Source organism: Tachyglossus aculeatus, chromosome 5 (assembly GCF_015852505.1).
Source record: "Tachyglossus aculeatus isolate mTacAcu1 chromosome 5, mTacAcu1.pri, whole genome shotgun sequence".
In the NCBI taxonomy this organism is placed as follows: Eukaryota; Metazoa; Chordata; class Mammalia; order Monotremata; family Tachyglossidae; genus Tachyglossus; species Tachyglossus aculeatus.
This window is the reverse complement of record NC_052070.1, coordinates 55,238,714-55,262,513: the sequence shown is the minus strand read 5'-3', so window position 1 is coordinate 55,262,513 and position 23,800 is coordinate 55,238,714. Positions and strand designations below refer to the sequence as shown.

The following is a 23,800-nucleotide window of genomic DNA, read 5'->3' as shown; positions in this document are numbered from 1 at the left end:
CCCCTTCTGGAAATTTTATCTAACCTTGACTTCACTGACACTGTCCTCTCCTGATTCTCCTATGTCTCTGGCTGCTCTTTCTTGGTTTCTTTCACAGACATCTTTGCCTCTCATCCTCTAAATAATAATACTAATGATGGCATTTATTAAGCACTTACTATGTGCAAAGCACTATTCTAAGCGCTGGAGAGGTTACAAGGTGATCAGGTTGTCCCACGGGGGCTCACAGTCTCAAACCCCATTTTACAGATGAGGTAACTGAGGCACAGAGAAGTTAAGTGACTTGCCCAAAGACACATAGCTGACAAGTGGTGGAGCTGGGATTTGAACCCATGACAACTGATTCCAAAACCCGTGCTCTTTCCACTGAGCCACGCTGCTTCTAAATGCCCCTCAAGGCTCAGTTCTGGGTCTCCTATTCTCCATCTACACACACTCTTTTCGAAAACTCATTCCTTCCTCCTCCACACCCCACCCCAGAATTCCAACTATTACCTCTACAAGGGTGATTCTCAAATCTAACCTCTCCAGCCCTGACCTCTGTCCTTCTCTGCAGTCTCACATTCCATCTGGTCTTCAGAACTTCTTTACCTGAATGTCCTGCCGACACCTCAAACTTCATGTGTCCAAAACAGAACTCCTTATCTTCCTCCCTGAACTCTGTCCTCCCTAAGACTAACCAATTACATCACGGCTCAGTGGAAGGAGCACGGGCTTGGGAGTCAGAGGTCATGAGTTTGAAACCCGGCTCTGCCACTTGTCTGCTGTGTGACCTTGTGCAAGCCACTTAACTTCTCTGCGCTTCAGTTACCTCATCTATAAAATGGGGATTAAGACTGTGAGCCCCACGTGGGACAACCTGATCTCCTTGTATCCCCCCAGTGCTTAGACAGTGCTTTGCACATAATAAGCACTTAACAAATACCACCATTATCATTATTATTATAATTATAATATAATTAATATATAATATATATTATATTATTATGTAATATAATAATATAATTATTGTTTCCCTTCAAGGCCCTACTGAGAGCTCACCTCCTCCAGGAGGCCTTCCCAGACTGAGCCCCCTCCTTCCTCTCCCCCTCGCCCCCCTCTCCATTCCCCCCATCTTACCTCCTTCCCTTCCCCACAGCACCTGCATATATGTATATATGTTTGTACAGATTTATTACTCTATTTATTTATTTATTTTACTTGTACATATCTATTCTATTTATTTTATTTTGTTAATATGTTTTGTTTTGTTCTCTGTCTTCCCCTTCTAGACTGTGAGCCCACTGTTGGGTATGGACTGTCTCTATATGTTGCCAACTTGTACTTCCCAAGCGCTTAGTACAGTGTTCTGCACACAGTAAGTACTCAATAAATACGATTGATTGATTGATTGATGGATTGATTGATTATTATTACCGTAGGGAACACCACTGTCCTTCCAGTTTCACAATCCTGTGACCTTGGCATTATCCTTGACTCTTCTCATTCAACTGATATATTCCAGGTCACAAAATTCTGTCAGTTCTACCTTCATAACAGCTATAATAATAATAATAATAATGGCATTTATTAAGCACTTATTATGTGCAAAGCACTGTTCTAAGCGCTGGGGAGGTTACAAGGTGATCAGGTTGTCCCACGTGGGGCTCACAGTCTTAATCCCCATTTTACAGATGAGGTAACTGAGGCACAGAGAAGTTAAGTGACTTGCCCAAAGTCACACAGCTGACAAGCGGTGGAGCCGGGATTTGAACCCATGACCTCTGACTCCAAAGCTCGTGCTCTTTCCACTGAGCCACGCTGCTGCTGTAGAACCCACCCTTTCCTCTCCATCCAAACTGCTACCAAGCTGATCCTAGCACTTGTCCCTGGGATTCCCTCTCAAATCAAACAGACCACCACCCTCCCCACCTTCAAAACCCTCCTAAATCACATCTCCAAGAAGTCTTCCCTGATTAAGCCCTCATTTCCCCTATCTGCCCTTCTGTCTGCGTCAGTAATGCCCTTGGCTTTGTTCCCTTTAAGCGCTTTGCTTTTCACGCTAGCTCCAGAGCACGTATGTAAATATTCTAATACTCTTCTATTTCCTCTGTCTATTTCTTTCTAGACAGGGACTGTGACTACCAACTCTGTTGTATTGTACTCTACCAAGCACTTAGTACAGTACTCTGAACACAGTAAGAGTTCAGTAAATATGATTGATTGATTGATTATCTGTAATTTATCTTAGTGTCTGTCTCCCCCTAGTAACCTAGTAAACTCTCAGTGGGCAGGGATAGCATCTATCAACTCTATTGTACTGTACTTTCTCAAGCATTCTACACATAGTAAGCACTAAATAAATACCAATGATTGATTGAGTTCCAATAATAATAATAATAATGGTATTTGTTAAGCACTTACTATGTGCCAAGCACTGTTCTAAGTGCTGGGATAGATACAAGGTAATAGTGTTGTCTGTCCCACATGAGGCTCCCAGGCTTAATCTCCATTTACAGATGAAGTAACTGAGGCACAGAGAAGTTAAGTGACTCACCCAACAACACACAGCAAACAAGTGGTGGAGCTGGAATTAGAACCCAAGTCCTTTGGCTGCTAAGTCCATGCTCTTTCCACTAAGCCACGCTGCTTCTAAGATGAAGACAAGGTTGGGGAGGGAAAGCTGGCAAGCTGGGGTTTCAGGAGGGGAAGGGATGATGGGAATTGCTGGGAGCCCAAATCAGAGAGATAATGGAACAGGCTGAAAGGCCAAGCTGCTAAGCCTGTAAACTCTAGACCATGAGAAGCAGTGTGGCTCAGTGGAAAGAGCACAGGCTTTGGAGTCAGAGCTCATGGGTTCAAATCCTCGCTCTGCCAATTATCAGCTGTGTGACTTTGGGCAAGTCACTTAATGATGGCATTTATTAAGTGATTACTATGGGCCAAGCACTGTTCTAAGCGCTGGGGTAGATACGAGGTGATCAGATTGTCCCACGTGGGGCTCACAGTCTTAATCCCCATTTTACAGATGAGGTAACTGAGGCACAGAGAAGTTAAGTGACTTGCCCAAAGCCACATAGCTGACAACTGGTGGAGTAGGGATTTGAACCCATGACCTCTGACTCCAAAGCATGTGTTCTTTCCACTGAGCCACACTGTTTCACTTAACTTCTCTGGCCTCAGTGACCTGATCTGTAATATGGGGATTAAGAATGTGAGCCCACCATGGGACAACCTGATCACCTTGTAATCTCCCCAGCACTTAGTGCATTGCACATAGTAAGTGCTTAATAAATGTCATCATTATTATTATTATTATAAGCTCACTGTGGGAAGGGAATGTATCTTTTATATTGTTAAATTGTACTCTCTCAAGTGCGCACAGTAAGAGCTCAATAAACAAGATTAACTGACTAAGTCCCATCTCCTGCCAACCGCAGAAACTTGCAGCTTTCAACCGTGATCAAGGTCTCCACCTCCACCATTGCCTCCTCTGCTCTGTCTCCCCCCTCCAAAGTGAACAAACACTCATTACCCTCTGCCACCCTGGGCTCCAGCCTCCTGCCTCCAGTACATTAGGCCAATTAAGTCCAAGATTGGATCAGTGGGATTGTTTTGGGCTTTGTTCCACCTCCAGATCTTTATTGGTGTCACGGGGCTTCCATGGTTTTGCCAAAGTCAATACCCTCTGAAGTCACCAAGTTGGGCGAGAATAGGGAAAGAGGGAGGAGGGCTGTTTTCCCATGTTCAGGCCACATCAGGGCTAAATGTAAGGACCCCTGTTTTGTTTTTCTTTCAAGTCAGATTCCCAATCCCCTTTCTCCTGGCATACTCCGCTTCTCCCTGCCCCCACTCACCACTCATTCTCTCCAAGGCCCCAGAAGGGAGAGGTAAACTGCAGGATGAGGGAACTTTCTCAGGATCCCAGTACTCTCACCTGGGCAGAAACTGGAGCCTTCCCAGAGTCCCCCAGGGCAGAACGAGAAGCAGCGTGGCTCAGTGGAAAGAGCACGGGCTTTGGAGTCAGAGGTCATAGGTTCAAATCCCAGCTCCCCCACCTGTCTGCTGTGTGACCTTGGGCAAGCCACTTAACTTCTCTGAGCCTCAGCTACCTCATCTGTAAAATGAGGATTAAGATTGTGAGCCCCATGTGGGACAACCTGATCATCTTGTATCCCCCCAGCACTTAGAACAGTGCTTTGCACATAGTAAGCGCTTAACAAATGCCATTAAAAAAAAAAAAAACGAGGTCCCGGCTGATTTTGGGACTGGCTACATCAGCCACGATCATTCGGACTCCTGACTGACCTGTTGTCTCTGGCCCCCTGAGGTGAGCCGGTTCTTCCCAGTGGGAGCTCCAGGGCAAAAGACCTGTGTCGCACTTGACTCTGGAGCTGGCCTGCCCTGTCAGCACTCAGCCCATAATAGATGAAACAAAAATACTTCACCAAACTACCACTGCCACGAAACCTAATGCGGTCTGGGTTAATCACTTCCCATGATGTCACCAGGGCAGACTGTGATTGGCTCTTGGCAAGGGGCCTGAGGCTCCCAGGTGATTGCAAAACTGCCTGTCCCCCAAACCATGACCCTGGAGGCCACCCCTCCCCGCCTCCCCTCTGCCCTCACTGCTAGGAGCCAGGAGGCTTGTCCCTCAGTCCCCAGCTCATGGGATGAGTGCCCATTTAGAAGCCCCTTCCAGGACTTAGCCCAGCCAGACCCTGGCCTCCCTGACAACCGCACGCATTTCATCCTGGGTCTGGAAGATCACCTATCCCAGACCCCAGCCTCCTGACTCTTCTGCATCCCACCCACTCCAGGAAATTTTCCACGAGGTAGAGTCCACAATCGCCCTAGGGAGCCATGTCCAATATTCCATCTCCCACGCAGTCTGACTTAAATCCCTTCTGATGCACTGTAGGTCCATCTTCTAGACAGTGAGCCCACTGTTGGGTAGGGACCGTCTCTATATGTTGCCAGCTTGTACTTCCCAAGCGCTTACTACAGTGCTCTGCACACAGTAAGTGCTCAATAAAAACGACTGAATGAATCTAGTCCCCTGGGAAGATGGAGACAAGGTCCTTCCCAGACCAGCTGTAAAATGTCAGCTCAGGGCTTTGTAGGCCTCTGTCTCCAACCCCTGAATTGTTTGGCTCCAACCCAGCCCTCTCCAAACCAGGTCGCTGGGATGGACACCTTCTTGAGAAATCCAACAAGCTCTCCTACAGACCACACCCTAGAACTCCTGCTCCCCCTTTCCCCTTTTAGACTGTGAGCCCACTGTTGGGTAGGGACTGTCTCTGTATGTTGCCAACTTGTACGTCCCAAGTGCTTAGTACAGTGCTCTGCACACAGTAAGCACTCAATAAATATGATTGATTGATTGATTGATTGATTGACCTGCTGAGAACAGCTGAGCTTCTGGATGCAGATGTGCACCAGTCAATCAATCGTATGTATTGAGCACTTTGAGTGTACAGAACAGCACTTGAGTACAGTATGACAGAGTTCATAGTCATGTTCCCTGTCCATAAGGAAATTACAGTCCAGAGGGGGAGACTCCAAATTCTTCTTAGGAAACTCCATCCCTAACTTGGGGTTGGGGGTTGGGGGGCAAAAGATATTGGCAGCCCTGGAGTTCCCCACTGGGACTCTAGGATGCTTCTGGGAGGCTTTGGGGGGCTACTAATCCTGCTCCTCTCCCTACTTCCAACTTGGCTCTGCCTTGCCCCCTCGTCATGCCCGTCCCTGTCAGCCACCCAAAGCCAGCACAAGAGCCCAGCCTGAGAGTGGCATCATTCCAACTCCCTATTTGAGAGGTCCCAAAGGAAATCTGGGTTTCTCCTCCCTCCTTCCTGCTCTTTCCCTGAACCATTTTTAATTGGGCCTTGGAGGGGCCAAGACCGGACACTGAAGGGAAGCCAGCAGGTCCCCTCCAAAGAAGGGAGATTCCCCCAGACTTGGGTGGGCAAAGGTAAGTCCCCCTCTCACATACCCCACCCAAAGGCAGTAGGTTCAGATAGGTCCCATGAGAATCACCTCCCCTCAGCAGGAGGAAATAGCAAAATAAGAAACCACTCCAACATTTACAATCTGCAGTTCCAGGATCTCACACCCATAGCCCCTGTTGGACAAATTGCATCTCTGCCCCTCACTAGATCTGGGGGTCTTATGGTTTTGCAGATTCTCCCCTCTATCCACCACCAGGAGAACACCCACCCGCTAGAGGAGCAGCATTCATTCATTCATTCATTCATTCATTCATTCATTCATTCAATCATATTTATTGAGTGCTTACTGTGTGCAGAGCACTGTACTAAGCGCTTGGGAAGTACAAGTTGGCAACATATAGAGACAGTCCCTACCCAACAGTGGGGCCTAGTGGATAGAGCACAGGCCTGGGAATCGGGAGGTCATGGGTTCTAATCCTAGCTCCGCCACCTGTCTGCTGTGTGACCTTGGGCAAGTCACTTAACTTCTCTGTGCCTCAGTTCCCTCATCTGTAAAATGGGGATTAAGACTGTGAGCCCTATGTAGGACAGGGACTGTGTCCAAATACAAATATCTTGTAACTACCCCAGCGCTTAGAACAGTGCCTGGCACATAGCAAGTGCTTAACAAATACAATATTGTTATTATTATTATTATGGCATTTTGGTCTCTCACCAGCCTCTCCCTGTCTCCTCCCCACCACCAGGAAGCCCAGATCTCACTCTTCCAGAACAGGGAGGGAGAGGGGGAAGAGCAAAGTTGGTGTGCAACAATAAAATACTAATATTAATAACAGTAATGATAGTAATTAATAATAATAATTGTGGCATTGATGAAATACTTACTCTGCATTCAGCTCTGTACTAAGCACTGGGATAGACACAATACAATCAGGCCAGACACAGACCCTGGCCTGAGGAGGATTCACAGTCTAACTAGGAGGGAGAACAGGCATTTTATCCCCATTTTACAGTACAGGAAACAGAGGCCCAGGGGAGTTAAGCAATTTGCCTAAGGTCACCCAGCAGACAAGTGACAGAGATGGGATTAGAACCCCGGTCTCCTGACCCCCAGACCTCGCATCCTTTCCACTAAGCCGCACTTGTCCTGGACTGTCATTTGCAGGGACTGAAAGTTTTGGTTGTCCTGAAAGCCCCAGTGGAAGGAGAACTCTCTGTTGCACCCGAATAATCCACTGGTGGAGAGCCCACTCCCTGAACACCCGGGGAAGGGGCCCCTTTTTGCTCCATCCCAGCCCTCAGAGCTTAGTTCCTATGAACAGACAGGACTTGTTTTACCCACATCCCTCCTCCAGCCAGAGATCAGTCAGTCAATTAATTGTATTTACTGAGCACTTACTGCATGCACAGCACTGTACTAAGAGCTTGGAAAATAATAATAATAATGATGGTATTTGTTAAGCGCTTACTATGTGCAAAGCACTGTTCTAAGCGCTGGGGGGATACAAGGTGATCAGGTTGTCCCACATGGGGCTCACAGTCTTAATCCCCATTTTACAGATGAGGTAACTGTACTCTATTTATTTATTTATTTATTTTATTTGTACATATCTATTCTATTTATTTTATTTTGTTAGTATGTTTGGTTTTGTTCTCTGTCTCCCCCTTTTAGACTGTGAGCCCACTGTTGGGTAGGGACTGTCTCTATATGTTGCAAATTTGTACTTCCTAAGCGCTTAGTACAGTGCTCTGCAAATAGTAAACGCTCAATAAACACGATTGATGATGATGATGATGAAGTGACTTGCCCAAAGCCACACAGCTGGCAAGTGGAAAAGTACAACACAACAATATATCCCTGCCCACAGTGAGCTTACAGTCTAGAGGGAGATCCTGCTACCTTGGGCCTGGCCCACCATGCCAATACGGGGGGCAAGGCAGGGCTGAAACACCCACCCCCATGCCCCAGATTAGCACAGTCCCAGAAATTCCTCACCAAACAAGTGGGCAGACTCCATTGGACTTACTGGCTGTGACGGTGGGAGACTCCAGGTCTCTGGCCTGCCATCCCTCCCCCAACACCACTCAAAGCAGGACAAACATCTTGAGTAACTAGTCCTTTCTGACAATCGGTCAGAGTCGGGTGAGGAGGGGAGCTAGCTGGCTGAAAAAATGTTGTCTACTGGAAGGAGCATGAGCCCAGAAGTTAGAGGATGTGGTTCTAATACCAGCTCCACCATTTGCCTCCTGTGTTACCTCGGACAAATCACTTCACTTCTCTGGTCCTCGATTTCCTCATTTGTAAAATGGAGAAAAGATACCTGAGCCCGCTGTTGGGTAGGGACCATCTCTATATGTTGTCAACTTGTACTTCCCAAGCGCTTAGTACAGTGCTCTGCACACAGTAAGCGCTCAATAAATGCAACTGAACGAATGAATACCTGTTTTCCCTGTCATTTAGACTGTGAGCCCCATGTGAGATGGGCATTGAGTCCAACCTGATTCCCCCTGCATCTCCCTCAGCGCTTAGTACATAGTAGGCAGTGAACAGATACCACTATTCTTATTCTGTCTACATGTTTTGTTTTGTTGTCTGTCTCCCCCTTCTAGACTATGAGCCCGTTGTTGGTTAGGGACCGTCTCTATATGTTGCCAACTTGTACTTCTCAAGTGCTTAGTACAGTGCTCTGCACAGAGGAAGCACTCAATAAATATGGTTGAATGAATGAATAAATGGAGGTGGCCCAGCGAGTCACGGGAAAGTGGGGGAGCCCAAGTAACCATGCCCATAGATTCCAGACACCTGGACACCAGGTGCTGCCAAAATCCAACAGAATTCCATCCTCCCCCAAGAGCCCGGCTGCCTTCCTAGGAACAACTTGCCCAGCACAGGCACAAGTCAGTCAAGGTGAATTGCTCATCCCCCGGCTCGGCTGCCAACTCCATCTTCACCTGGCACGAGCAACACCCACTCTCCCCTCTGGCACCCTGGACAGGAACCAGTTCCGTGAAGTTTCTGAACGGGCAGCGAAGGCCATCCGAAGAAGGTGGGGAGATGGGGGTGAGGGGAACTGGCAGAGAGGAGCGCTCCAAGGTCTTACCCATAGATGTCAACCAAGGTTTCCGTGCCCACCACGCAGACGGCATAGGAGGGGGAGTCCAGGGACACCCGGACGGTCCTCTGCTGGGCCATGTTCCCCCTCCTCTTCCTCCTCTCCCCCTCGGGGGTCACACCCCGACCATAGAAGTGTGCTGCTGGGAACCTGCTCTCCCCTCTGCCGTCCTGGCCAAATGTACACAGAGCACCTAGGAGGTGGCCGGTCGAGATTAAGAAGCCCGGCTGGGCCGCCCCTTCCCTCCTCCCTTCTAATTTGCCCGTGTGACCTGATTAGCCGATGGAGCCTTCCTCCACCCCCTGGCTCCCTGCCTGGGTCTGATTTGATTGAGGAAGCTGTCACTCCACAAGACACTGTCACTCCAGATGGGGGAGGGGAAAGGGGCCCTGGTTGAGCAGGAACCCTTCGGCTGTATGGACTTCCATCTCTCCAGAGGTGGGTGAAGCCTGAGTCCTCCTGCACTCCCCCATCTGTAAACATCATTCATTTGTATTTATTGAGCACTTACTGTGTGCAGAGCGCTGTACTGAGTGCTTGGGAGAGTACAATATAGCAATAAACAGACACATTCCCTAACCACGATGAGCTTAAGGGGCCAAGCCAGCTATTCCCTAGTGCTCCTCCATCTCTGTGAGGTACTACCCTGCAGCATGATTGAATGGGCAGAGCACAGGCCTGGAAATCAGAAAGACATGAGTTCTAATTCCAGCTCTGCCACTTGCCTGCTATGTGACCTTGGGCCAGTCACTTCATTTCTCTGGGCCTCTGTTACTTCATCTGTAAAATGGGAATTAATACTGTGAGCCCCATGTGTGTCAGGGACTATGTCCAACCCAATTTGCTTGTACCCACCCCAGTGCTTAGTACAGTGCCTGGCACCTAGTAAGCAACTAACAAATAACACAATTATCATTATTATTCTAATCCCAGCTCAACCAAGTGTTTACTGTGTGACCTTGGGCAAGGCAGTTAACTTCTTTGTGCCTCAGTTGCCTCATCTGTAAAATGGGGATTAAGACTGCGCGCTCCATGAGGGACACGGACTGTGCCCAACCTGATCATCTTGTATCCACCCCAGGGCTTAGTACAGTGCCTGGAACATAGTAATTGCTTGACAAATACCATTAAAAAAAAATCTTGAACTCCCCTCCCAACTCTGCTCCCAGCATGCTGACTTTCTCCACTCCCACCCATCACAGGAGAAGGGAGATTGGGTTCTGAACTGGTCCCTGGTTGTGCCTGGATCCTTCTGGCAAATATGAAGGGGCTTTGTCTGTGACTTGGTTTCCCTGTTCATAAGAGTCAGCCAGTTAGTCAGTATTTATTGAGCACTTATTTTGTGCAGAAAAAGGCTTTCTTTTCACTCCAGTGAGTGGGGAGGATGTTACAGTCAAGGAACCTACTTTAATGAATGCTGAGATGTTATCAGAAGTTGGGAATCTCAGTAAAAGGTGGGGGAGAAGGAGGAGGAGTACAAGGAAAAGGAGGAAGAGGATACTGCTTGTCAAGGACTAATCAGACACAGTCCCTGCCCACTGCCTTTACTTGAAGGAGAACAGGTATTTAACCCCATTTTTTAAATGAGAAAACTGGGGCACGGAAATGTGAAGTGGCTGAACCAAAGTCACAAAATAGGCAACTAGCAGAGCTGGGATTAGAGCCCCGATCTCCTGACTCCCGGAATTATGCTCTTTCCATTAGATCATGCTGGAGTACCCCTGCTTTCTAGAAGTTTCCATTCTAATGGAGCAAACACACACAAACACAGCCCCCACAGCCTGTACACATGTTATATATGCAAGAAGAATACAGACATATCCTTGTATTTTTCAGGTTGAGTTTTAGCATTTTGTCTTTCTAAATCAATTTCCCATTTTCTTTATTGGGTATCCTAGCACAGGGAATTGGGGGAGTGTAAGGATTGTGAGCCCACTGTTGGGTAGGGACTGTCTCTATATGTTGCACACAGTAAGCGCTCAATAAATACGATTGACGATGATGATTGTGGCACCCCCACACACCCCCACACACCCCCAACACACTCTCACACACACGTTCACCTCCCAAACCTTCTCTCAGCACCCATCTCCTGGAGCACTTTCCTCTGGGTCGAACAGGATTGGAAGGGGGTTGGAAGAAGGGTGACACTGAGGGGTAGCAGCAATTGGATTGGCTGTCACTGCTTAGAAAGAGAAGATAATCCAAAATTTTCCTGTTTCCCGAGGGAAGTGAAGGGTTCCCTCTTCCAGCACTGCCACGGCAGGATTGCTCCCTGCGGCCATGGTCTCGGGCCCGGACTCCTGGAGGGGAAAGGAGGGCCTGGAATCAAAACGTGGGTGTCATCTTTGTGAGTTGAGCGAGTGGGACCAGAAGAGCTCTCCAGGCCTCCAGCACCCCTGATCAGGCTTCCCCTCCCCTCTGCCACCCAACCCTCTGTCCACACAGGTCTATTCCCCAGCTGATGCTGACTCACCACTGGAGCTGCTGGGGGGGCCCTCGTGCCCCACCAAAGAGGGGATTGGCAGGCTGGACTCTCCCCTGGCCATGGGGGGAATGGGCACCCGGACCAATGGGTAGCTCCCAAGTACATGTGACAACCCTCTCCACCTACCCTTGAGGCTCCATGGCCCTGGGCTGCCACCTCCAACCTGGGAGAGTAAGTGGATGTCTTGCCCAGCCAGGTCACCATCTGTGATTCAGCTAGCCACCCACCCCCCCCAACACCAGCCCACAGGAGGTCCCGCCAACCTGGACCTGCACCTATTAACGCCCACCCTACCCACCCCAGCACCCCACCACCAGGTCTGGGCACCGCAGTGGATGATTTGGGAGGCTGGGAAGGGAAATCGCAGTGTCCAGGGTCGGGGGAAAGGGTCTAACCAGGGGGCAAGCAGAGAGCCCCATGACTCACAAGAAAATGAGAAATAAACACACATTCCATTCCTATCAAACCTGCCCCAAAGCAACTGTGCTAATGACAGGAAGTCATGTCTGACTGTGATTCACCACTCTTATGGCGTTTCTGAGCAGACTTCCACCAAGTAGAACGTTTTGGTCATGGCCAAAGATGTTGACAAAAGTCAGTAGCCCTCAGAGAGGGGCTATCAATAAGTTCCTCCTTTCCTAAGCTAGTTTTTGTCTTGCGATTGCCTTTGGCTCTGAACAGGTTGGAGCCCGGGGATGGCAGGCACCTGGGCCTGCCAATCTGGGACCTCTATCATCATCATTATAAACATCAAAAGCATTTATTAACAGCTGCTATCTGCATGGAGCTGTGCTAGGCACTTTACCATCCCTGCCCTCTGGGAACTTACATTCTAAACCACTCAGCCAGTGCTGATGGGGTGAGACACACTGCTTTCTGGCTGGATGCCAAACCACCCAGGCTGAGTCGGGTTCTTCCAAGTTCTTCTGGCTTCAAGCAGGACCAGAAACCCATTCAAGCCTCCAAGACCAATCATTCATTCGTTTATTCATTCAATTCTATTTAATAAGCACTTACTGTACACAAAGCACTGTGTTAAGCGCTCACTGACCATCATTGCCATGCGGACTCTCGCCAGCAGTTTCCCCTACTACTTAGTCGTCTCCTTCAGACTGATTGAATCCCCATGATCTGGATGCCTACCACTGAGTGCTTACTGTGTGCAGAGCACTGTACTTAACACTTGGGAAAGTACAGTACAACCTTAATTTGTATCTAGCCCAGCGCTTGTAGTGATTTTATTTTCTGTATCTTTCACCATTTTCCTCTATTTTTCCCCAATCCCTAATCTACTTTAATGTCTGTCTCTCCCTTGTGGGCAGGGATCACATGTACCAATGCTGTAAGAATGATAATAGTAATAACAATAATAATAATCTTGCTAAGCACTATGCGCCAAGCACTATTCTAAACACTGGGGATCATGTTATATTGTACTTTCCCCATTTCTTAGTATAGTGCCCTGCAAACAGTAGGCACTCAGTAAATACCATTAAATATCATAATGTTTCTCTCATCCATTCTCCTGCCAGGGGAGATTCCGAAAATAAAATCACTGCACCCAACAATTTTTACCAACTCTGATATCAATCTATCATTGATTAAGGTATCAGAGGGTGTACAACACTGAAAAGCAGCATGGCCTAATGGAAAGATTCACAGGGCTGGGAGGACCTAGGTTCTGATTCTAGTTCTGCCACTTGCCTGTTGTGTGACATTGGACAAGTCACACATCTCTTTTAGACTGTGAGCCCACTCTTTTAGACTGTGAGCCCACTGTTGGGTAGGGACTGTCTCTATATGTTACCAACTTGTACTTCCCAAGCGCTTAGTACAGTGCTCTGCACACGGTAAGCGCTCAATAAATACGATTGATTGATTGATTGATTGATCTCTGGGCTTCACTTTCCTAATCTGTGGAATGGGGATTAAAAGCCTGTTCTCCCTTCTCTTTGGACCCTGAGCCCTGTGTAGGACAGGATCTGTGTCTGACCTGATTATCTTGTAACCACTTCAGTGCTTTAAATATAGTAAAGCACTTAAATACCATAGTTAGTAGTAATAGTACTGATCAAGCAGTGTGGGTCAGTGGAAAGAGCACGGGCTTGGGAGTCAGAGGTTGTGGGTTCGTATCCCGGCTCCGCCACTTGTCAGCTGGGTGACTTTGGGCAAGTCACTTAGCTTCTCTGTGCCTTAGTTACCTCATCTGTAAAATGGGGATTAAGACTGTGAGCCCCACGTGGGACAACCTGATCACCTCGTGTCTACCCCAGCACTTAGAAGAGTGCTTGGCACATAGTAAGTGCTTAACAAATACCGCCATTATTAGTAGTACTAGTAGTTGTACTAGTCTTAGTATTATTATTATTAGGTACTAGGGAAGTTGCGGTGAGAATATAAAAGCTCTTATCCCTCCCCTAAAGGAGTTTACAGTCTAAAGAGGAAAGGGGAAAAGGGGGACAACATACAGAAAATAAACATATTTCAAAGAAAAAGCTACCCAATGAATGAATAGCATAAAAACCAAATCACCCCAACAATTTAAGGATCAAGACAGGTCAAACTGGAATTCAAACTGGCTCAGTGCCAATGAGTTTTCCAAATTTTCTTTCAACATTCCTCAACAGGGAAGATATTAAATGGAGTGTCACTTTGCATGGCTGACCTCGTGCATTGAGCAGGCACTGTGGGCTGGGCACATACAGGACAGAGTGTATCACCTGAGTTCTGGGGTCACTTTCTAGACCTTTTCCTACTCTGTTTATTCTCAGATGATGACCTTTCTGGGAGAGCCTCCCATGGCCCCGTAGAAACCAGAACAATAGAGATTCCTTTTTCCTTTTTTAAACGGTATTTCTGAAGCACTTAACACATGCCAGGCACTGTACTAAGCACTGTGGAAGTTGCAAGCTTATTAGGTTAGACATAGTCCCTGTGCCAAATGGGGCTCACGGTCTTAATCCCCTTTTTACAGATGAGGTAATGAGGCACAGAGAAATAAAGTGACTTGCCCAAAGTCCCACAGCAGACAAGTGGTGGAGCTGGGTTTAAAACCCAGGTGCTCTATCCACTGGGCATGCTGTTTTTCTACCCAATTTTCATTCATTCATTCATTCAATCGTATTTATTGAGCGCTTACTGTGTGCAGAGCACTGTACTAAGCGCTTGGGAAGTACAAGTTGGCAACATATAGAGACGGTCCCTACCCAACAACGGGCTCACAGTCCAGCTCCAAAGATCCCTGTTTGAAATGCCTTCTCCCATGCCCAGCAAAAGTCTGGAATCTCGATTACCTGGTACTCCCCTGGATTTTAGCTTAACACTGAAGTGGAGAGGAGAGGGATATCTGTTAAAAATTGATAAGCCACGGATGAACTGCTTTAGGACTGGCTGTACGCAGTAGAACCATTCCTTCCACTCAATTAAAATACAGTGAGGGAGTGGGAAGGAGGAAGAGGGTGGATGTCTGCCCTACACCCTATCTTCTTGGAGTTTCCTCTTCTGCTCCAGTCTCCACTTGCCCAAATTCCTTACTCCACCTAGAACCCAACTCTGTATTTTGAGCTTGAAGAAATGTAGCGAGCAGGTTTAGTGAACAGAGCCCAGGCCTGGGAGACAGAAGGTCATTGGTTCTAATTCTGGCTCTGCCACTTGTCTGTTGTGAGACCTTGAGCAAGTCACTTCACTTCTCTGTACCTCAGTGACCTCATCTGTTAAATGGGGATTGAGACTGTGAGCCCCACGTGGGACAGGGACTGTGTCCAACCTGATTAGCTTGTATCCACCCCAGCACTTAGTTCAGTGTCTAGCACTTAGTAAGTACTTAACAAATATCACAGGTATTATTATTATCACAAAGGGGAAGGGAAGTAATTACCCATTCACCCCCAAACTCAAAATAGTATTACGGGTGGGGAATTCTAGCTTCACCTTCCCACTTTCTCCCCACTAACCAGCCACATATCCAGGAGCCAGTTAACATGGGGAGGGAGAGAGGAGGCCTGACAAGCCGCTGAGCCCATCCTTCCTTCCCTCTATCTTCTTCCCCATTCATTCATTCAGTCATATTTATTGAGCACTTACTGTGTGCAGAGCACTGTACTAAGCACTTGGGAAGTACAAAATGTTCCCCCCACCCCTTATCTTAGCACTCACCCGCTCCTCACCATTGCTTCTGCTGAACTGAGTGCAGGGGAGGGGAAGGAGAGATGAAAAGAAAAGTGGAAGGGAGGAAAAGAGTGCAGAAAGCTGCAGAAGAACCAAAAGGTCCAAACTGGTCATCTTTGGCTCTGAAGGGTGTCCAGAGGGTGTCTAGCCTTGAGCCCCCATGGAACTGCCAACTGTGTATCTCCATCACCCTGGTAGCTCTGGCCTCCCATGGTCTGTATTCATTCAGTCATATTTACTGAGCGCTTACTGTGTGCAGAGCACTGTACTAAGCACTTGGGAAGTACAAGGTGACAACATATAAAGACGGTCCCTACCCAACAATGGGCTCACAGTCTAGAAGGGGGAGACAGACAACAAAACAAAGCATGTAGACAGATGTCAAACTCCTCACCCTCGGCTTCAAGGCTGTCCATCACTTTCCCCCCTCCTACCTCACCTCCCTTCTCTCCTTCTCCAGCCCAGCCCGCACCCTCCGCTCCTCTGCCGCTAATCTCCTCACCGTGCCTCGTTCTTACCTATGCCGTCATCGACCCCCAGCCCACGTCCTCCCCCTGGCCTGGAATGCCCTCCCTCTGCACATCCGCCAAGCTAGCTCTCTTCCTCCCTTCAAAGCCCTACTGAGAGCTCACCTCCTCCAGGAGGCCTTCCCAGACTGAGCTCCCTCTTTCTTCTCCCCCTACTTCCCCTCCGCATCCCCCCCGCCTTACCTGCTTCTCCTCCCCACAGCACCTGTATATATGTACATATGTTTGTACATATTTATTACTCTATTTATTTATTTATTTTACTTGTACATATTTATTCCATTTATTTTATTTCGTTTATATGTTTTGTTTTGTTGTCTGTCTCCCCCTTCCAGTCTGTGAGCCCACTGTTGAGTAGGGACCGTCTCTAATGTTGCAAACTTGTACTTCCCAAGTGCTTAGTACAGTGCTCTGCACACAGTAAGCACTCAATAAATACAATTGAATGAATGAATGAATGAAAAAGTCATCAGAACAAATAGAATTACAGCTATATGCACATCATTAACAAAATAAATAGAATAGTAAATATGTACAAGTAAAATAGAGTAATAAATCTGTACAAATATATATACAAGTGCTGTAGGGAGGGGAAGGAGGTAGGTTGGGGGGGGTGGGGAGGAGGAGAGGGAAAAGGGGGCTCAGTCTGGGAAGGCCTCTTGGAGGAGGTGAGTGACCTGCTCATTCTCAAGTAGCCAGATTCCCACAGGTAGGGTGGCCTTTTGTCCCATTTTATATTGGACTGTCTAGTTTGGGGCTTGTCTGTCCCCTCATATTCCCTTATCTGCAATTCATTTTAATGTCTGTCTCCCCTTCTAGACTGTACACTCCTTGTGCTCAAGTATTGTACTCTTCCAATCGCTTAGTACAGATTTCAGCACACATTAGGCCCTTAATAAAAGCCATTGATCGATTGATTGGCCAGTACAGATACTCCACCTGCCACCTTTATATCCGCTATTGCCCTTTCCAGAACCCAGCCTTCCCCTCCATGACAACTCCTGCTGCCGATTCCCTGGCTTGGAAGTGGGGAACAGGCTCAGGCAGGGAATGTGTCTGTTACATTGTTATACTGTACTTTCCCAAGGATTTAGTACAGTGTTCTGCACACATTAAGCTCTGAACAAATATGATCGGGGAACACAATGGCTTTGGAGAAACGTCCTGGGTTCAAGTGGACTTCTTCAAAAGGCTCCTTCTAGAATGACTTCATTATGCTGCATGGCCAGAGTAACACACCTACCCTCTGATTGCCCAGGATCCACAAGTGAGTCCTTGACACCCTACCCACTGATGTCAATCTATGGCATTTATTGAACATTTATTGTGTGTACAGCGCTGTACTAATGCCTGAGAATGTACAATACATCAGAGTTAGTAAACATATTTCTTGTCCACAAGGGGTTTACAATCTAGAGGAAGCCATCCTTCCATTTGCTTTCTCCCTGTGGACTATAAGCTCCTTGGAGGTAGGGATCACTTCTATCAACTCTACACACAGTAAGCGCTCAGGTAATGTCAATGATTCTTCTCTCAATTACCAAGTCTTGAGTGCTTAGTACAGTGCTCTGCACACAGTAAGCACTCAATAAAGATGATTGATTGACTGCAGGTATTGAATCCCTCTTTTGCAGATGAGGGAACTGAGGCACAGAGAGGTTGAATGACTTCCCCAGGGTCACACAGCAGACAAGTGGTGATGCCGGAATTAGAACCCAGGTCCTCTGACTTGCAGGCCTGTCCTCTTTCCACCACGCTGCCTACTGTGGGGGCAAAGGTCAGCTTCTAGCTGGAACCTTTTGGTTTCTCTAGAATGAACATGAACTCCTGAAGTGGAACCCACTCCAGAGTCCCATGGCCGGGGGAGAGGGGAATCTTCTTGACCAGAATCGATCTCAGGGCTCGTGTGGCTGTTCATCTTTCCTCCCTCTCCCATCCAGCCAATAGCTTCCCCCCATCCAGCTGTCCTTGGTCCAGGCTCTCCAGGTCTAAAACAGATCAGGACTGTTAAGCTCGTTGTAGGCAGGGAACTCATCTGTCAACTCGGTTGTATTGAATTCTCCTTAGCACTCAATACAGAGGTCAATAAACACCACTGATTAACTGATTGGTTGATTCCTTCCCTATCCCTCATCCCTCTCAAGCTCCTTCTACTCCCTGGATGAATCAGTGCACTTCTCCAGTTACTCCACTTGATGTCACCTCACTGATGCAGCACAATTCCGTGTAGGTCGGAAGGTAGGACCCACCTGGCTGTGTAAGATAAACCATGTCTTCTCTGAAAGGCACAATCCCAGCTCCTACCCTTCTCTGGATACCTCGGCTTTTATGGCAGGAGGCATCAGAAGACTTCAGATCGAAAATCAAGCCATGCAAAAGAACTTTCCTCCATGGAATCTCCACCCATTTTAATCTTTCAGCTCATTGATTCCACAGCATCTCTGATACAGAGATCTCAGAGAAGTTAAGTGACTTTCCTCGAGTCCTGTTGACCACCTTCTTTTCCTGGAAACATTATCCAACCTCGGCTTCACTGACACTTTCCTCTCCTGGTTCTCTTCCTGTCTCTCTTTTTGCTCATTCTCAGTCTCTTTTGCGGGCTCCTCCTCTGCGTCCCATCCCTTAACTGTGTTGGTCCCTGAAGGTTCAGTTTTGGGTCCCCTTCTATTTTCTACCTACACTCACTCCCTTGGAGAACTCATTTGCTCCCATGGCTTCAACTACCACCTCTATGCCATTGATACCCAAATCTACATCTCCAGCCCTGATGTCTCTCCCTCTCTGCAGTCTCACATTTACTCCTGCCTTCGGAGTCAGAGGTCATGGGTTCTAATCACAGTTCTGCCACTGGTCAGCTGTGTGACTTTGGGCAAGTCACTTAACTTTTCTGGGCCTCAGTTCCCTCATCTGGAAAATGGGGATTAAGACTGTGAGCTCCACATGGGACAACCTTGATTACCTTGTACCCCCTCCCCCAGTGCTTAGAACAGTGCTTGGCATATAGAAGCGCTTAACAAATACCAACATTATTACTATTATTACTTGGATGTTCTCCTGTCACCTTAAACTTAACATGTCTAAAACAGAACTCCTTATCTCTTTCCATCCAAACCCTGTCCTCCCCATGACTTTCCATCACTGTAGATGGCACCACCATCCTTCGTGTCTCACAAGCCCGTAACTTTGGCATTATCTTTGGCTCCTCTCTCTCATTCAACCCACATATTCAGTCCATCACTAAATCCTGACAGTTCAACCTTCACGACATTGCTAAAATCCACCCTTTCCTCTCCATCCAAACTAATCTAATCACTTATCCTCTCCTTCCATGATGACGGTGTCAGCCTCCTTGTGGACCTCCCAGCTTGCTGTCTCTCCCCACTCCAGTCCACACTTCACACTGCTGGGCAGATCATTATTCTACAAAATCGTTCAGGTCATATTCCCCACTCCTTCAAGAAACTCCATTGGTTGCCCATCCAACTCCGCATCAAACAGAAACTCCTCACCATTGGTTTTAGAGCACTCAATCACCTTACCCCCACCTACCTCACCTCACTACTCTCCTGCTACAACCCAGCCACACACTTTGCTCCTCTAGTGCTAACCTTCTCTCTGTACCTCCATCTCGTCTATCTTGCCTCCGACCCCTCACCCACATCCTGCCTCTGGCCTGGAATGCTCTCCCTCCTCATATCTATCTGAAAGACAATTACTTTCATCCCCTTCAAAGCCTTAATGAAGGCACATCTCCAAGAGACCTTCCTTGACTAAGCCTTCCTTTCCTCTTCTCCCACTCCCTTCTGCATCACCCTGACTTGCTCCCTTTATTCATCCCTTCTCCCAGCCCTACAGCACTTATGTACATATCTGTAATTTATTTATTTATATTAATGTCCATCTCCCCACAGCACCTGTATATATGTATATATGTTTGTACATATTTATTGTTCTATTTATTTATTTTATTTGTACATATCTATTCTATTTATTTTATTTTGTTAGTATGTTTGGTTTTGTTCTCTGTCTCCCCCTTTTAGACTGTGAGCCCACTGTTGGGTAGGGACTGTCTCTATATGTTGCCAATTTGTACTTCCCAAGCGCTTAGTACAGTGCTCTGCACATAGTAAGCGCTCAATAAATACGATTGATGATGATGATGATCTCCCCCTCCAGACTGTAATTCATTCTGGGCAGGGAAGGTGTCTGCTTATTGTTTTAGTGTACTCTCCCAAGCACTTAGCACAGTGCTCTGCACACAATAAGTGTTCAAAAAGTACAAATGACTGACTGACTGACTGACTCACTGGGGTCACCCAGTAAGGTAGGGGTAGATCCACGATTAACACCCAGCTTTCCTGACTCCCTCTCTAGGAATTTCTCATGGATGATGCTGTCTGAGGTGGAAAACGTCAACATTTTGGGCGGGCCATTGTGGAGACTTGGAAAGTGAGTTGCTTCTCTCCAAATATCCTCTAGTCAACCTTCAGAGGTTTCAAGGATGATTGTCCGATTTGTGGATTTTTCAGGCTCTTCCCCTGAATGATCCACTGCAACTCTGCCAGAGGCGAGCAGGAGAAAGAAAAAAAGGGGGGCACTCCAAATCAGATTATTTGATTCGTGAGCGTCTCTGGCTAGAGAAGGAGGTGATTGAAACCGTGGTTAACTAAGTGTTACAGCATTTCAATTGTAATCCCACCATGAAAGAAATGTAATGGGACCATCATAATTAGACCAGCTTGTACATCCACCTACCTCCAGAAAATTAGGACTTTTGAGCATGAAAAATAAGTGTGGCCTAGTGGAAATAGCACAGGTCTGTGAGTCAGAGGACCTGGGTTCTCATCTGAGCTCCACCACTTGCTGTTGTGTGACCATGGGCAAGTCACTTCACTTCTCTGTGCCTCAGTTCCCTCATCTGTAAAATGGGGAGTAAACCCTCCTCCCCACTATTTAAACTGAGAGCCCTGTGTGGCACAGGGACTGTGTCCAACCTGATTATCTTGTTCCTTGTACAGTGCTCTGCACATAGTAAGCTCTCAATAAATATGACTGAATTGAATGAAATACGACTGAATTGAATGAATCTATCACAGTGCTTGGCACATCATAAGATCTGAAAAAATACCATAATTAATAACAGTTATCCCATCCCACCTTTATTACTGTATCAGCCTCATTCCTGACCTCCCAACCTCTTGTGTCTCACCACTCCAGGCCGTGGTTCACTCTGCCGACCGGATCATTTTTCTACAAAAAACGTTTAGACCATGCTTCCTCTCTCCTCAAGAACCTCCACCTCCTTCTCTAGCCAGAGATGCTCACGAGTCAAATAATCTGATTTGGAGTGCCCCCTTTTTTCTTTTTCCAGCTCACCTCTTCCAGAGTTGCAGTGGATCATTCAGGGGAAGAACCTGAAAAACCCACAAATTGGACAATCATCCTTGGAACCTCTGAAGGTTGACTAGAGGATATTTTGAGAGAAGCGACCCACTTTCAAACAGAAATTTCCTACCATTGGTTTTAAAGTACTCAATCACCTTTCCCCCTCCTACCTCACCTCGCTACTCTCCTACTACAACCTGCCTTTGCTCCTCTAATGCTAACCTTCTCGATGAACCTCAATCCCATCTATATCAACACCAACCTCTCACCAATAGCCTTGAAAGCTCACCCTCCTCAGAGCCGACAGACAATTACCCCCCTCCTCTTCAAAGCCTTACTGAAGGCACATCTCCTCCAAGAGGCCTTCCCTGACTAAGCCCTCCTTTCCTCTTCTCCCATTCCCTTCTATGCCACCCTGACTTAATTCATCCTCCCTCCCAACCTCATAGCACTTATGTACATATCAGTAATTTATCTATTAATATTAATAGATTGTAAACTCACTGTGGGTAGGGAATGTGTCTATTATTTATCTATTAATATTAATAGATTGTAAACTCACTGTGGGTAGGGAATGTGTCTGTTTATTATTATATTGTACTCTCCCAAGCACTTAGTAGAATGCTCTGCACACAGTAAGCACTCAGTAAATACAAATGACTGACTAAGAAGCAGAGTATTTTGACTCTTCCCTCCACCCATCGATCAATTTTCTATTTTGGATTCATTCGTACAGTTCAATGGCAGAGAGTTGTTGCAGAATAAGTGCTAATAGGTGTCTCTTCCCACTGTAGTTTAAGTGAGAAGTTCTAGTTTCCCCTGTAGCAGCAGTCAGAGAGAGGGCTGGGCATAAGGAGACAGCGCTGCGAGGGAAGGTGGTTTAGAGGCTACAAGACAGCTTGAGACTAGACTGCAAATTCTTTGAGGGCAGGGATTTTGTCTACCCACCCTACTGTATTGTCCTCACTTAAGCATTCAGTACAGTTCTCCACATAAAGTAAGCACTCAATAAATAGCATCGATTCATTCATTCATTCAGTCAGTCGTATTTATTGAGCACTTACTGTGTGCAGAGCACTGTACTAAGCACTTGGAAAGTACAATTTGGCAACAGATGCAGTCCCTACCCAACAACGGGCTCACAGTCTAGAAGGGGGAGACAGACAATAAAACAAAACAAGCAGACCGATGTCAATGCCATCAGAACAGATAAATAAAATTATAGATCTATACGCATCTTCTAGACTGTGAGCCCACTGTTGAGTAGGGACTGTCTCTATATGTTGCCAACTTGTACTTCCCAAGTGCTTAGTACGGTGCTCTGCACATAATAAGTGCTCAATAAATACGATTGATTGATTGATTGATTGATCATTATTAAAATAGAGTAATAAATATGTACAAATATACACAAGAGCTGTGGGGAGGGAAGAAAGTAGGGCAGAGGGAGGGAGTGGGGGTGATGGGGAGGGGAGGAGGAGCAGACGAAAAGTTGGGGGCTCAGTCTGGGAAGGCCTTCTGGAGGAGGTGAGCTCTCAGTAGGGCTTTGAAGGGAGGAAGGGAGCTAGTTTGGTGGATGTGTGGAGGGAGGGCATTCCAGGCCAGAGGTAGGATGTGGTCCAGGGGTTGATGAGAATGAAGCACAGTGAGGAGGTTAGCAGCACCAGAGGAGCAGAGTGTGCGGGCTGGGCTATAGAAGGAGAGAAGGAAGCTGAGGTAGGAGGGGGCGAGGTGATGGAGAGCTTTGAAGCCAATAGTGAGGAGTTTTTGCTTCATGTGAAGGTTGAAAGGCAACCACTGGAGATTTTTGAGGATTATCAATAGAACAAGGAATCACTACCACCACCTCACCACCCAGGAAACAGTTGCTTGAGCCCCTGCCTGCCTGCATTCTGGTTCCCAATCCTTCATTTTGGAGAGAGACCTCACCCCTTTCTGGGATGTCCCCCCCTACCTCCTTACACCCCCACCAAATTCCTCAGTCCCCGGAAATGTGTAGCTGTCTCATCCTGACAATTAAGCAATTAGCAATCCCTGGGGGACTGGGAAGGACCTTCATGAATTCCACTGACAGGAGGTGGATTAAGGAGAATTTTAATCCTGGGCTTCTATTAACACTGTTTATATGGCTGAGTCCTCTTGTCTGCGACTCCTGCACGCTCGCTATTTGGCCTTGCCCTCCATCAACTG

General features: G+C 47.2%; 1 protein-coding gene across 1 annotated transcript in view; it reads right to left on the bottom strand.

Annotated features, from left to right (window-relative positions):
• Positions 1 to 9,123, bottom strand: part of LOC119928816 (protein-arginine deiminase type-1-like) — a 70,533-nt gene extending 61,410 nt beyond the window's left edge. Inside the window, exon 1 of the mRNA XM_038747334.1 lies at positions 9,032 to 9,123. Within this exon, the coding sequence (XP_038603262.1) occupies positions 9,032 to 9,123 (92 nt within the window). The remainder of the gene's footprint in view (positions 1 to 9,031) is intronic.
• Positions 9,124 to 23,800: the final 14,677 nt, after the last annotated feature.